Source organism: Myxocyprinus asiaticus, chromosome 9 (assembly GCF_019703515.2).
Source record: "Myxocyprinus asiaticus isolate MX2 ecotype Aquarium Trade chromosome 9, UBuf_Myxa_2, whole genome shotgun sequence".
Taxonomy (NCBI): Eukaryota; Metazoa; Chordata; class Actinopteri; order Cypriniformes; family Catostomidae; genus Myxocyprinus; species Myxocyprinus asiaticus.
The window spans coordinates 16,897,988-16,912,333 of record NC_059352.1 but is presented as its reverse complement, the minus strand read 5'-3'; the positions used below and the strand labels follow the sequence as shown (position 1 = coordinate 16,912,333).

Below are 14,346 nucleotides of genomic sequence, written 5' to 3'. Positions count from 1 at the left end.
CAAGTTAGCCTTGGAGGAATTGTGCCATTGGTTAGAGGGGTCTGGGGTACCTTTCATTGTCTGGACCAATCATAAAAACCTTGAATACATCCGTTCTGCTAAACATCTGAATTCCAGGCAGGCTCAGTGGGCTCTTTTTTTCTGTCGTTTTGACTTTACTATCTCTTACCGTCCGGGTTCCAAGAACATCAAACCGGATGCCCTGTCTCATATTTTTGATTGTTCCAAGCGACCGACCTCCCCAGATTCCATTGTTCCTTCCGAAATGGTGGTAGTGGCAGTTTCTTGGGAGATCGAGTCGAAGATCTGCACGGCCTTACAAGGGGTAACGCCCCTGTCTAAAACCCCACCGAGTCGGTTGTTCGTGCCAGAATCAGTTCCCTCAGACATTATCCATTGGGGCCATTTTTCCAAGTTAGACTAACATCTTGGAGTCGGGCGTACCCTAGCTCTAGTCAAGCAGAGGTTTTGGTGGCCATCCATGGCCCGTGATGTTTGCCTATTTGTTGGTTCCTGCTCTGTCTGTGCTGTTTCTAAGTCTTCCTGAACCCCTCTAGCTGGACTCCTCCAACCGCTGTTGGTGCCTTCGAGACCCTGGTCACACATAACCCTTGATTTTGTTACCGCCCTCCCCCTCTCGCAGGGGTTCATGGTGGCAGCGCATTTCTCGAAGTCAGCGCATTTCATCCCACTACCCAAATTACCCTCAGCTAGAGAGACAGCGGCTGCTGTCATTGATCATGTCTTTCGAATCCATGGCCTCCTGACTGACGTGGTCTCTGACAGGGGGCCCGAATTTGTTTCCAAATTTTGGAAGGTGTTTTGTAAACTGCTGGGGGCTACAGTTAGTCTTACTTCTGGTTCCCTATCTGTCACTCACTCGATGTTGTGTCGATGTAGTGACACTAGGCGTCACTCTTGGGAGCCCAAGACACCTCTGGTCTTTGATAAAAGGCCAATGAATATTGGCGAGTGGTATTTGCATACCACTCCCCCGGACATACAGGTATAAAAGGAGCTGGTATGCAACCACTCATTCAGATTTTCTCTTCGGAGCCGAACGGTCGATGCTCACTGAGCTGAATTCCCACAGCTGTTCATTCACCTCTGCTGGATCTGACAGTGCATTTCAGTGGCTCTCCCCCCTCTGCACTGGTGCACTGCAGAGAACGCCCCTGGGCGCTTCGGCAGAAATAAAAGAGTATATTTCTCTAAAAGAGTATATTTCTCTAAAAGTGCGGCACACGCACATCTTTTTAAAGATGCCTTTCCGTTTGTGTGTTGTTCCTGGTTGCGCTCGTTATCTCTCACCCTCTGATGGCCATGATCACTGTCTTTTGCATCTGGGCGCTGCTCACACGGAGACAGTGTTCGTGGATGGGTCATGTACTCATTGCGAGAACATGTCCATGGCAACAATGCGGTCGCGGCTTACCTTCGTAAGAAAGCAAGCCACCCCAGAGGCTCCCCACCTCGGTCCTGCTACCCACAGGTATGAGGCCAGCGCGGCTAGCACTGGGGGCGATTTGGGGACCCCAATGGGACCACCTCCGCCGGGTAACCCCCCACGGACCTCCCATTCCCCAGCACGCTCATCTGCCCTGATCGGGCTTCCGGGTGAGTCCGCTGGCTCGTCTCACGATGAGTTTGACCTCTTATTCAGAGCCTGCAAAGGTGATGTGCTCTCGAGTGCAGCATCGGAGAGCGGGCTCCCTTCGGGTGCGGTCACCCAGTCACAGGCTGACGCGGAGATGATGATATGCTTTCCCAGGCAGCCACAAGCGTTGGGCTAGAGTGGAACACTCCGCTCTCCCCTGAACCCTCACGGCTTGATGATTGGTTCCTGGGCTCACTGCGCTGCTCACAGCCACGCCCTGCCCCTGTTTCTTTCTTCCCATAAGTGCATGAAGCGCTGACAAGGTCGTGGGAGGCACCTTTTGCTGCCAGGTCCCGATCTTTCAGCTTCCCCGCCCTCACTACCCTCGATGGTGGGGCAGCAAGGGGCTATTCGGCGATCCCCCCGGTGGATAAGGCGCTCGCGGTGCACCTATTCCCACAGAGCGCCGCCACCTGGCGCGGGTGCCCAAAGCTCCCATCCAAGGCCTGTAAGTTTACATCATCCCTGACAAGCCACCTCCGCCCTGCATGCCATGGCTCTCCTGCAAGTCCACCAAGCCAAGGCGCTAAAGGAACTGCACGAGGGTAGTTCTGCCCTGGGATTGATGCAGGAGCTGTGCTCGGCGACCGACCTCGCTCTCCAGGCGACGAAGGTCACGGCACGGACTCTCGGGAAGGCGATGTCCACCTTGGTGGTCCAGGAGTGCCACCTTTGGCTCAACCTGGTCGAGATGGGAGAGGCCGACAAGGCACAGTTCCTTGCTGCCCCCATTTCCCAGGTTGGCCAGTCCGGCGACACTGTCGAGGACTTTGCCCAGCAGTTCTCAGTGGTGAAGCAGCAGATGGAGGTTATCCGGCATATCCTGCCCCGACGCGGCTCAAGATTCCGCACCCCGTCTGCTCGTCATCAAGGACGTCCCCCTGCGGTGACTGCACCGGCTCCGCCGCAGCCCGCCCCTGCGGCCCGGCCCCGGTGTGGAGCCCACCGCAGGAAGCAGATGCCACCCGTCTCGTGGCTGCCAAGAACCCGTGAAAGGCTTCGAAGCACCCCTGAGATGGGTGACCCAGGGTCGACGAAACCCACTGCTCTGGAGCCGGTAAGCAGACCACTCCATCCCCCGGTGGAGGGCCAGGAGGAGAATCTTTTGTTTCCTTTGTATTTAATGCCCAAGTGGCTGCGGTACCCAAGAGTTCAGCAAGAGCGGTTTCCTTGTTCCCTGGGTCACATATCCAGTGTGCATGGCCGTCATCATGACCACCATCCACCACTCCATTTTGGCAGGTTTGGCGCTCCAGCGGCGGTCTCCCCGCCTCTGAGCGCCCAGCTGTGGCACAAATCCGCCCCCGATGTGACAGGCCTCTTCCTCCCCCGTCCCAGGCTGTTCCGGGGGTTGTCACAAGGAGACAGGTAAGTACTTCAATGTCCCTGAACTCAGCACGGCCACGACACGGTGTGGCACCTCAGGCTCCGCCCCACCGCGAGTCCCCACCCGCCAGTACGTCCGACGAGATTGTCCCTCCGGCCGAGATGAAGAAGGGGTTTTACAGCCCCTACTTCGTTGTACCGAAAAAAGGCGGTGGGTTGCGGCCAATCTTGGACCTGCGAGTACTGAACCGGGCTTTACACAGACTCCCATTCAAGATGCTGACACAAAGACGCACTCTAGCGAGCATCCGACATCAAGATTGGTTAACGGGGGTAGATCTGAAGGACGCGTACTTCCACGTCTCGATTCTACCTTGACACAGACCCTTCCTGTGGTTTTCATTCAAGGGTCGGGCGTATCAGTACAAGGTCCTCCCTTTCGGTCTGTCCTTGTCCCCTCGCGTCTTCACGAAGGTCGCAGAGGCAGCCCTTGCCCCGCTAAGGGAAGTGGGCATTCGCATCCTCAACTATCTCGATGATTGGCTAATCCTAGCTCACTCTCGGGATGTGTTGTGTGCACACAGGGACCTGGTGCTCTTGCACCTCAGCCGACTAGGGCTTCGGGTCAACTGGGAAAAGAGCAAGCTCCTCCCGGTTCAGAGCATCTCTTTTCTCGGTTTGGAGTTGAACTCAGTCTCGTTGACGGCGCGCCTCACGAACGAGCGCGCACTGAATTCAGAATCGGATCTTCTCGTGTTATGTGCCATGTTTACTCATGTTTCTCACACCTTTCTCTTGTTTTCTCTAGTTTGGATATTTTTGCCTTTTTCTTGTGCTCCAGCCATTTCCTTCTCCTCCATTCACTGGATCACTCACCTGTGTTTCTCTTTGCTCCAGTCGCTGCCATTACACACATTGGAATATTACCTCTACTCTCTCCCGCTGCAGCTGTCGCCATCAGAGTCCTTCACTATCATCTTCTCCCACCTCATCTCTGGACTGATCCATTGTTTGTGCTACTTCTCATTTATTAAACAATGTTATAATTTTACTCCTGCATCTGGGTCCTATTCATCACGACATAGAGTTAGGAGATAGAATCTATAGTTTGTACAGTATAAAATCATTGTGGAGACATGGAGAGTCCTCATAATGATAGCTGCACCAACATGTGTGTGTGTGTGTGTGTGTGTGTGTGTGTTTGAGATTGGAAGGTGATTACTTTCCAAGTGTCCATGCTGGGTTCTTTCTGATACTGAAGGCATTAGTCAGTCTAATGACTTTAGGTGTGAGAGAGTGTTACCGAGCATGTATACACCCCTCCGGACACACATATACACACACAAAACATGCACACACACTGAGGAGGTGAAGCTGACAGATGATTGTGTTGTGAGGGTAGTTTCTAACAGTAAAGGTATGAATGTCTGCCGAAATTCCATTTGATTAATGGTATGGCAGCAATCACAGAGCAGTCTTCTTTTCGTCTGCAAGATGAATACAGGTGAGTTATTTCTCATATATCTACAATGTCTTTTTTGAACTAAGTTAAAAATCCACGATCTTCAATAACCCAGACTACAGACAAGACTATAATAGTTTAAGAAAATCCTTATGTTTTGGAAAAGTAAAAGGAATGTTTGTCATTGCCTAATGGTTCATTATAATTTTGCTACTTTATCATTATTATGTACTCAGGTTATCTTTTTCATTTGGGTTTTATTTCGTCAGATTTTGTTTTGTGGCTTGAACAATGTAAAATATTAGATGCTGTTAGGGTTGGGGGGTTAGGGTTAGGTTAGGAACAAAGTAAAAGAGACATTAATCATCAAACATATCATTTAACATATAAAACAATTAAACATATCACTTCTCATTTTCATTACCAAATAGAAACGAAATTGTTCTTTAAAATGATTTGCATGATGGTAATGATACCAGTATTGGGAACAGCAATTCTTTTTTTATTTTTAAAAAAGTTCTAAAATGTTCTAAAATTTATACATAATTGTACAATGATTTGAAAATATGATTTTGAATGTCCTCGATTGACACTTTTTTTTTTTTAATAAATTTATTATAGAGAAGAATTTAAAGAGTCTGGATGGTGGGCAAGCCCAAAAATAGAGAAATCCTGGCAAATGTAACATTTCAGCACTCTTCAAAATAAGGGGAAAAGTAAAAAGACAATAATACTTTAAGGCTATTATGAACTATCCTTTAAAATTAGAATTATTTTTTTTAAGAAGCACTTTTTCTTTAAATTCAACTTGGGTTAAGAAATGTTCCCCTAATTAAAGAGTAACCAATATACTTTATAGGGTAAAGTGAGGTGAGGTAACGTGTTTGTATTGAGTAGATAAGCCTGTGTATTCTAAGCCTGAGCAGGCCAGATTTAACACTGACAAACAAGCACAGCTCTCTGAGGCTAAATCCAGAGCTTCTGGAACTCTTAATATTCTCACATCAGAAGCTCAGATATATTACTGAGATCTAAGTTGACTGAACTGTAATAGTGCTAATTGTTTTGCAAAGATAGGAGATTAGTCTGAACTAGGTTTTAAAGGTTATATTCACAATGGTTGTAGCAATTTTGCGGTACTTCCTAGACTTGGAGTCTGACCTTGACTAGTATAATTAGCTCCCTGTGTTGGTAATTGGAACTTAAGCAATAAGAGCAAATGTCTTGCAAATATTACCTCTTGCAAGGGACCACCATTGCATAATTGCTTTGGAGGTTTTTCTTGCTTTATTAAAGAGCCTTGTGGTTTATCTCTATAGGTGTGATACAGTATATCTGTACAGTTTATCTCAAGACAGAAGCCATAAATACTTGGGAGTTCATTCCTTCCCTTCAAGTTGCTGACCTACAATGATGATGGGACACTCTCCTCAAATGCCAGCTAAGATGATGTAGGAAGGACCTGCAATTTAGTTTGAGCTCTGGAGACATGGCAGCATTCCAGAGCTCTGCTTATGATGACACAAACCTTGGGTCAGGCCCCAACGAGGATGACTCAGAAATCTCATTGTTAAGGGAAGAGTTGGATTCGGGAAGCGTGCTCTCTAAGGATTCTGTTTTCCCTGATTACGAACACGAGGATGGAAAAAAGAGAACTGCCAACACTCTGTATGAGGCCTGCGTCCAAAATGACGCACAAGCACTGAAGAGAGTGTTGGAGCGTGGTGTGGCCCGTGACGAGGTCATGGAAGTTGACATTAATGGCTGGGTAAGATACTGCCCATTAGTATAAGAGAGCATGAAACAGACTGTCCATTCACAGAGCAGAAAGATCAGATGTTCTGGAAATAGACTTTTTAGGAGTAAGCTATGGTAACTGAGATGAACTAATGGATAATATTTTAACTCCTAAATTGGTGTTTTTCATTTGTATAGCTTAGAACACTTTCTAATAACTTTATAAGTGCCCAGATATGTGGCCCTTTAGACTCATTATTATGGTTTGGTTGGTTATGAAAGCATTACCTTCTAAGGGGCCTTGACGATGTAATGAGTCTGTGTACTAGACCTATGTTTTTACCTTTTCACCTGTTAAAGGATTATTTTGAGAGAAGTCAATGTTACAAACCATGACTCTTTCTTTTAGAATGGGTTGATGGTGGCTGCATATAAAGGCTTTCTTCCGATTGTTTATGGGCTGCATGGCTGTCCGCATCTAGACATTAACCACTAAGACAACGATGGCAACACTGCTCTAATGGTTGCAGCACAAGCTGGTCAGTTGTTGCAAATGTGATGCCAATTCACAGTTTTGATTTTGAACTACAGTAATTACAGTACATTTCCTGAGGTAAATCTACTGTATGTAGTATGAAATAACTGATATTTCTGTGACATGATTCTACGCACGAGAAATATTAATCATAAGTTGGTCATATTCGGATTATGAATGCATCATGTAAACACGTTAATCCGATTGTGAAAAACAAAAAACAAAACAAAAATCAAGTTTTCAGTGATGCACTTACAATGGAAGTGAATGGGGCCAATTGTTGGAGGGTTTAAAGGCAGAAGCGTGAAGCTTATCATTTTATAAAAGCACTTACATTAATTCTTCTGTTAAAACTTGTGTATTATCTGAAAGGTAATCAGCTTTTTTTATCGTCATTTTAGGGTTAAACCCGGAATATTCCTTTAAGCCAAAATTCAGTTTTCTAGAATTCCGAACACAACACCTAGCATATGCCTGTATTAGACAGAATTGTTATATAAATAACTTATTTCCACTTTAATAGAATATTTCAAAACTTAAATCTGCTCATCTCCAGATGTAGTAATGGTATTAAATGTAAGCACATATTTAGGCCACATCCACAGTGATACGTTTTTTTGTTGTTTTTGTTTTACTTATGGATTTCGCTACATTTACGCCTCTCATTTATGCTACAACTGCGTTTTCATCCAGCGAAAATTGAGTGCTTTGAAAATGCTCTCCATTACCGCATACCTACAGTTTGCAATTTATTGCGTACTTGCATGGTATTTTTTAAGTACTGAGAACTAACAAGTTGATTAAATTATTGTGCAGATTTACTGAAAATGCAGTGTAATAAATGGAAAGAGCACCTCCAGTATTTCCAGAAGAAAAAAGTGGGGAAAGAATGTGCATTTCATTTTTTATTCAAAATATGTGAATTACTATCCACACAGAAATATTCTAAGAACTGAAGCATGTAAATCTCTTTTTCTGAATAAAGGATTGAGAAAAATTATGGTCAGTATTTTTATTCACAGGTCACGCCTCCATATGTAACTTCATCATGAATTACTTTCCCGGAGCAGACACAGAGATCAGAGACAACAGAGGATTCACTGCTCTCATTAAAGCTGCCATACAGGGCAGGGATGATGTGGTGGCAGCTCTTATAATGCATGGTTAGTAGTTCATGCCTGAACAGACACACACAAATAATGTATTCTGAAAAAAGGTCCTTTAGAAATCAGCATCAATTGTATTTGGGAGAGACATTTAATTTTTTCATGCAGAACAGTAACAGCTCAGACACCAGGTGACCCACATGGCCAATCAAGAAAAGGAATAGCTGGCAAATTGCATCAACTCAACTTACCTTAATAGTACCCATAAGATTAAACAATTAAGCAGCCAAACAAACGCATTGGGTATGTGTGTGCTTGTGTGCAAGTTTGTATTTAGCCAACCCAGCTGACTATGGATAAGCTTTAATATAGCCACTAAGACTTCACATCCCTCAGGTAACTCCATTTCTCTAACCTGTTTCCACACTCCTATCTCCTATCATTTGCTCTGTTCCAACAATCCTGTGAACTGCCTCTGTAGACAGAATGGTAAGGCAACATAAGTGTGAAGACTGTTTAAAAAGTTATTTAATATTGCTGCAGCTTAAAGAAATATTCCAAGTTTAGCTAAATTGATGGCATTTGCAGCCTAATGTTGATTACCACAAAAGATACATTAGACTTTTTTTCTTAAAAAATAAAAAATAAAAATAAATCTGGGTAACAGTGAGGCACTTACAATGGAAGTGAATGAAGCAATCTGTAAACATTAAAATACTCACTGTTTTAAAAGTGTAGCCACAAGATGTAAACAATATACATTGATTTTAGTGTGATAGAATCGCTTACAAACCTTTTCTGTTTAAAGTTATATCCAATATTACAAAGTAGTTGCAATGACGGCGTAACGTTGTAAACCCTAAAACCCCAAAACACCCATAAAAACAACGATTTAAACAGACAAAAAGCTCAAATAATACACAATTTTTAACAAAATAATTAATATAAGTGCTTTTATAAAATTACATGTTTCACATTTCTGTCTTTAAACCCTCCAAAAATTGGTCCCATTCACTTCCATTGTAAGTGCCTCACAGTCACCTCGATTTTTGTTTTTAAATAAAAGGAGGGATGAGTCAAAATAATTTTTTGTGGGTATCAAAATTATGCCACAAAAGCTGTCGAATGAGCTTAACTTGTATTGAACCTGGAATATTCCTTTAATTGTGCTGCCCTCAGTGATCTTCTATACCGAGATAACAACCTCTGCACATTTACTGTCAACTAGCATGCTAAGACTTTAAGTGACCGTTTGTGAATACCATACAAATGAATGGGGAGAGCTGTAAACTGACATCTGCCTGTCGCAAAATTGTCTTCTCTAATAGAACAGCAATTTTATCGAAGTAAACTTTACACAGAGTTAATTCCAAAAGGATTTTTTAGTGTAAAACATGTTGGAGATTAGCAGACAGACGATCAATTCATTAACTGATGAGCTGTTTCCTAACAAAAGCAGTTTATTCAGCACACTGAAGCATCTCCATTCATAAAGAATGGCCTCTTGTCTCCTCGCCAGTGTACCGCCCATAGAATGTCTATGGGACCGCTGCATTATGCATTGATATGCTAACCTTGTAGGCTCCACCTGATAGAAGGGCTCTGGACTCCCCATTATCACAAAATTTTAAGGCAGCATCACATGTATCCTTCACGGATTAGGCAATCCTAAAATAAATTGCTATGAGCTCAGTGAAAATATAAATCCAAGAAGATGGACGAAGAGAAATTAAAAATTAAATTGAAAAATGTTCATTACTGTACTGTATATACTGTGTGTATATTAATGCTAATAAGAGTATCACGTCATTCCTCTTTCATCGCCTATATTGAAATCAGTTGTGAGTTGAATCTCCTGTGTGCTTTGTATTTATGTACATTGTGTTTATGTTGAGTGTTCCAAATTAGTCACTTATGAGGTTTGATTTCTGTTAGGATGTTTCCATAGAAGGCAGCTGACTGTAGGCAGTAGGCAGCAAGACAGCTCACTATGTTTGGAACAGAGCTAATATGTATATTTTAATATAGCCTTTTAATGTCCATCTCCTATTTTTAAACCATCATAATCCAGCAGCCTCTCTGGCACAAAAATAATCTTTTAGGGATTTTGGACAATTAATCCCCATTCTCTCTCCATCACAGGTGCGGATGTGAATGCTGTAGACTCAAACCGTGGGAAATGTGCATGTGACTGGGCACTGAAAACAGGTCGCTTTGACACACTACATCGCCTGCGCCGCCTTGCACTACGCCCCACAGCAGAACAGTTTTGTGACACCTACATCCCTGAGTGGCCTAAACTTAAGATATTGGTTGCCAAAAGAACAGCCAATAAGACTGCTGGCCAGAAGATGACTCATCATTTCAAGAGCACATTCGGTTTCAGCTTCCCACGTGACCCGCAGGACAATGGTGTCATGGATCACATGGTGCGTATGACCACCAGCCTTCGCAGCCCACTCATAGCCACGGCCACACGCCCACTGTGCCCAAGCAGCCCTCCAGAGGTGGGCAAACGGCGGCTGGCAGTGGCCGAGCTGGTTCAGAGGCACTCAGGGACAGAGCTGGAGGAGGGTTCGCCTTGCCATAGAAACAACTCCATCACCAGCATTTCTCCCTCTGTCCACTCAGCAGGATCTGTTTCTATGTCCTGCTGTGCTGATACAGAGAGGCGTAGCAGTGTGCTGTCCATTGCTCAGTCTGGTATACGCACTTTCATCCCTCGTAGTGTAGCAGCAAGACGCAACAGCATTTTCCCCTCGGGCTGTGTCCCACAGATTAAAGTCACCAAGTCTTCTGAGCCCACCCTAAAGAAGGAGAAAAAGAATAAAAGAGAAAAGGGTTACCTGGAGCCTCTGAAGTGGAAGTACAAGGAGGCCAAGGAGCAGAAGAAGAAAGAGAAGAAAGCACTAAAAGTAAAAGAAGAGAAGGAGAAGAAAAGCAAGGATAAGAAAAAAAAAAGAAAAAAAAACTATGAGGACTGAAGTGGGTGTTGATGTCCTTAAAAGATCCCATAAAATCACTTTTTTTTCTTTCCTGTATTGTTGAATTTCCCACTGCGCAAGACGTATTGAGGGGTTTTCATAACCAATAGGTGTAAGTTATGTCAAAGCCATATAACATGATGTGCTAATTGGTTTTCAGGTGTTATTAGGGGGATGGATATTCTCAGTCTAAAGAACATTCGATTGGACAAAAATCCATGTTTGTGCAAGAGTCATCTATATTTTTGATCTGTTTTCCCAGAGTAGAGAGACTTTTAAAGCATAGAGCATGTAAAACTTGCATATATGCGTATATATGCTAAAAGTCAATTTTGTCCACTTTTAGGATTACACTAGCATAAACACTACCGGTCAAAAGTTTTGAAACACTTGACTGAAATGTTTCTCATGATCTTAAAAATCTTTTGATCTGAAGGCGTATGCTTAAATATTTGAAATGAGTTTTGTAGACAAAAATATAATTGTGCCACCATATTAATTTATTTAATTATAAAACTAAAATGTAATTTAAAAAAAAAAGTTTTTGAAATTGATGACTTGGACCAAATAATAAAGAAAAGCAGCCAATAAGTGTCCAACATAGATGGGAACTCCTTCAATACTGTTTAAAAAGCATCCCAGGGTGATACCTCAAGAAGTTGGTTGAGAAAATATCAAGAGTACATGTCTGCAAATTCTAGGCAAAGGGTGACTACTTTGAAGATGCTAAAATATAACACAGTTTTGATTTATTTTGGATTTTGTTTAGTCACAACATAATTCCCATAGTTCCATTTATGTTATTCCATAGTTTTGATGACTTTACTATTATTCTAAAAAAATTTATAATAAAGAATAAGTGTTTCAAAACTTTTGAATGGTAGTGTAGATTAAATAAAATATAATAGACAAAGGGACCTATTTTAAGGGCGCTAGCGCTAAGCGCAGGGCTATGCTTTAAGTCATAAATGCAAAATCAGTGGGCATGGCCATGAAGTTTTGATATGCACTAAATCTAGATGCAAGAGGGTTTGGCAAAATTATGTGGGCAAAGTGCTAATGGGCTGGGTCAAGTGCAATTTCATTCTGAGGTTCTTCTCTGGTTATTCCAGCATCTGCGTCCTATTATATAGTCCATTCCCTACCAAGTACCTATGATATAAACAAAGTCAGCACATTCAAAAGAAATTGGTAGTGTATGCAATGAATTAGAAGAATATAAATATGGACTTATGTTCTTTTGTACAATAACTGCATCCTTGAATGTCAGGCATATTTCTAGTGACACGACACATTTTTTACACATGGTAAATGTGGTTCTTGTCAGGATTTGGATATATGCTCAATTAAATTATAGAGAATGTAAGTATTATTAATCATCTACTGAAACACATTTATTGGCTAATATTAACAGTGATTGTATCGGAACACACTTTACTTCTACCAGTCGTTTTTGATTTAGAAAATTATATAATTGTATTATTTTATTGAAACACGAATACATTCAACAAAAAATATTTCTAAATTCAAATTACACTTCATATGAAACTAAAAAATTATCAAAATAACAAAAATGGATAAAAAAAAATCATACCAAATATAAACATTTTACTGTCACGAACTTCTCCACCGGCTCCTTTTGCAATTACTTAAAAATCACCCTATGACAACAGATGGAAAAATACCAATACAAAGTAGATCATAAATACAATTGTTTAAAAATAACCAAAAAAAAAAAAAACAATAATAACTATAAACTATGACCTAAAGATAGTTTAACACAAATCCCACAAATATTTGTTTCAAAAAACAGCTGCAGCAATGATCGTCATGTACATAATTTGATGTTCCACTATATTTTCAGAGTTTGGCCATGAACTTTGTGGCCATATGATGGTGGAATCTCCAAACTGCAAATGCAGGAACTGACTTTAGAGTTCAGCTTTAGCTGCTTTTGAAATATTTAATCGCAATTACCTTTTTCCCTTACGCACGGTCTAAGCATGAGGGCTGCCATGTTAGAATCACATGACTAGCCGAATGCTACTCGCTTAATCACAGTAACCATCCTGTTATTTGACACTTTCACTCATTGATTAAAGTAATCATGGCTGACTGAAAAACTAAATTTCTACAATGGCATCTGAAACTGAAAACTAATGATTTTAATAATGCTGCATCTAAGCTGCTAGGTGTCAGTCCAAGAGGACACAAAGATAAAAGTTACTGAGTGCACCTTTAAGTAATAGATATGGTAGTACAAGAAGCAAGTTATCACTTCTTGCTTTATTATGTATTATGAATGTAAATATGTGTGATCCATTGTAAGATACTGTAAATATGATTTAAATAAACTATGTATCCTGTAGTCCCCATAGTTATTGTCTTATTAGGGGTTCTCTCTCACTCTCCAAACCTGTATTAACACCTCGACTAGTAGTTATGCAACCCAGTCATCCTGAGAGCTGCAGCTAATTCATGCAGGATCAGAGGTCCAGTCGGGTCACTTAGGTCAAGCAGGCGTCTGGTTAATTTTGGGATCATGAATCATGGCTTCTAAATTATATATTTTGAAAATGACGTTTGTAGTGACAAGATGTACATCAATAAATCAAGAGAGGAGAAAAGTGGTACACCCAGTATTACAAAACAACAAGTTCAAAATTAAGAGAGTAGCCATAACAGACATGCAGTATACAGAAATACACGGCAAAAATTTTATAGCAAGAAACAAATAACATTTTACTAAAAGTATAAAACAAAAAGGAAACCTTATGACCGCACACAACAGGTATTTTTTTAATTGGGTTAAACTCTCTGAATGACAATGAATCTTATCTCTGTGAGAGAATAATATGGCTTGGAACATATTAGGAATGGTGTTTGTGATTGATGTTTATTTTTATGTATTCATAAAAAGAACTATCAATATAAATAATGAGCAATGAAAAATAAAATAAATGTGCTAGAAAAGGGAATGACAATATCTCAAATATATTTCTAATACCTCATGAAAAAATCTCAAAATAACACTGTGACGACGAGGAGGGCGTGGCCGGGCCATTATGGAGCATGGCCGGCGCTGAATCAGCTGATCAGCGGGAGGGCGAGATAAAGGGCAGCCAGAGACGCCAATTCAGGAGAGAGAGAGAGAGAGAGAGACGCCCGCGGCTGCACTGCATGTGTGTCCGTGTTTGTTTATGTTTGTTGTATGTTGAGTTTTATCATTAAATGTTATGCTTCCTGTTCAGCCAGTTCCCACCTCCTCCTTGCCCGTCCTTTACCTGTTACAAACACTTTTCTTGTTGAACTTTTATGCCAAAACTCAACATCAATATAAAAAATACAATAGACCATATAAACATCAGCAGTAGCACACAAATGGATAATAAGTTAGAAGTACAATTATTTGACACAGACCATACAATATTCATCTTGTAGAAGGTCCTCTGTAAAAGGGCCTTATTCAATTATAGAAGTAATATCACTAACTCATCCTGTTCATAACATATATTATAGAGTTATAAGTTGTAAGGATT

The 14,346-nt window shown here is 41.6% G+C and overlaps 1 protein-coding gene across 1 annotated transcript; it reads left to right on the top strand.

Moving 5' to 3' along the window:
- The first annotated feature begins 4,345 nt into the window (after positions 1–4,345).
- On the top strand, positions 4,346–13,055 carry ankrd33ab (ankyrin repeat domain 33Ab). Its single transcript, XM_051707001.1, is given in 5 exon segments — positions 4,346–4,487; positions 5,765–6,213; positions 6,592–6,721; positions 7,740–7,880; positions 9,966–13,055. Coding segments are annotated over 4 exon segments (1,392 nt in total). The 5' UTR covers positions 4,346–4,487; positions 5,765–5,934; the 3' UTR covers positions 10,808–13,055.
- The last annotated feature ends 1,291 nt before the right edge of the window (positions 13,056–14,346 follow it).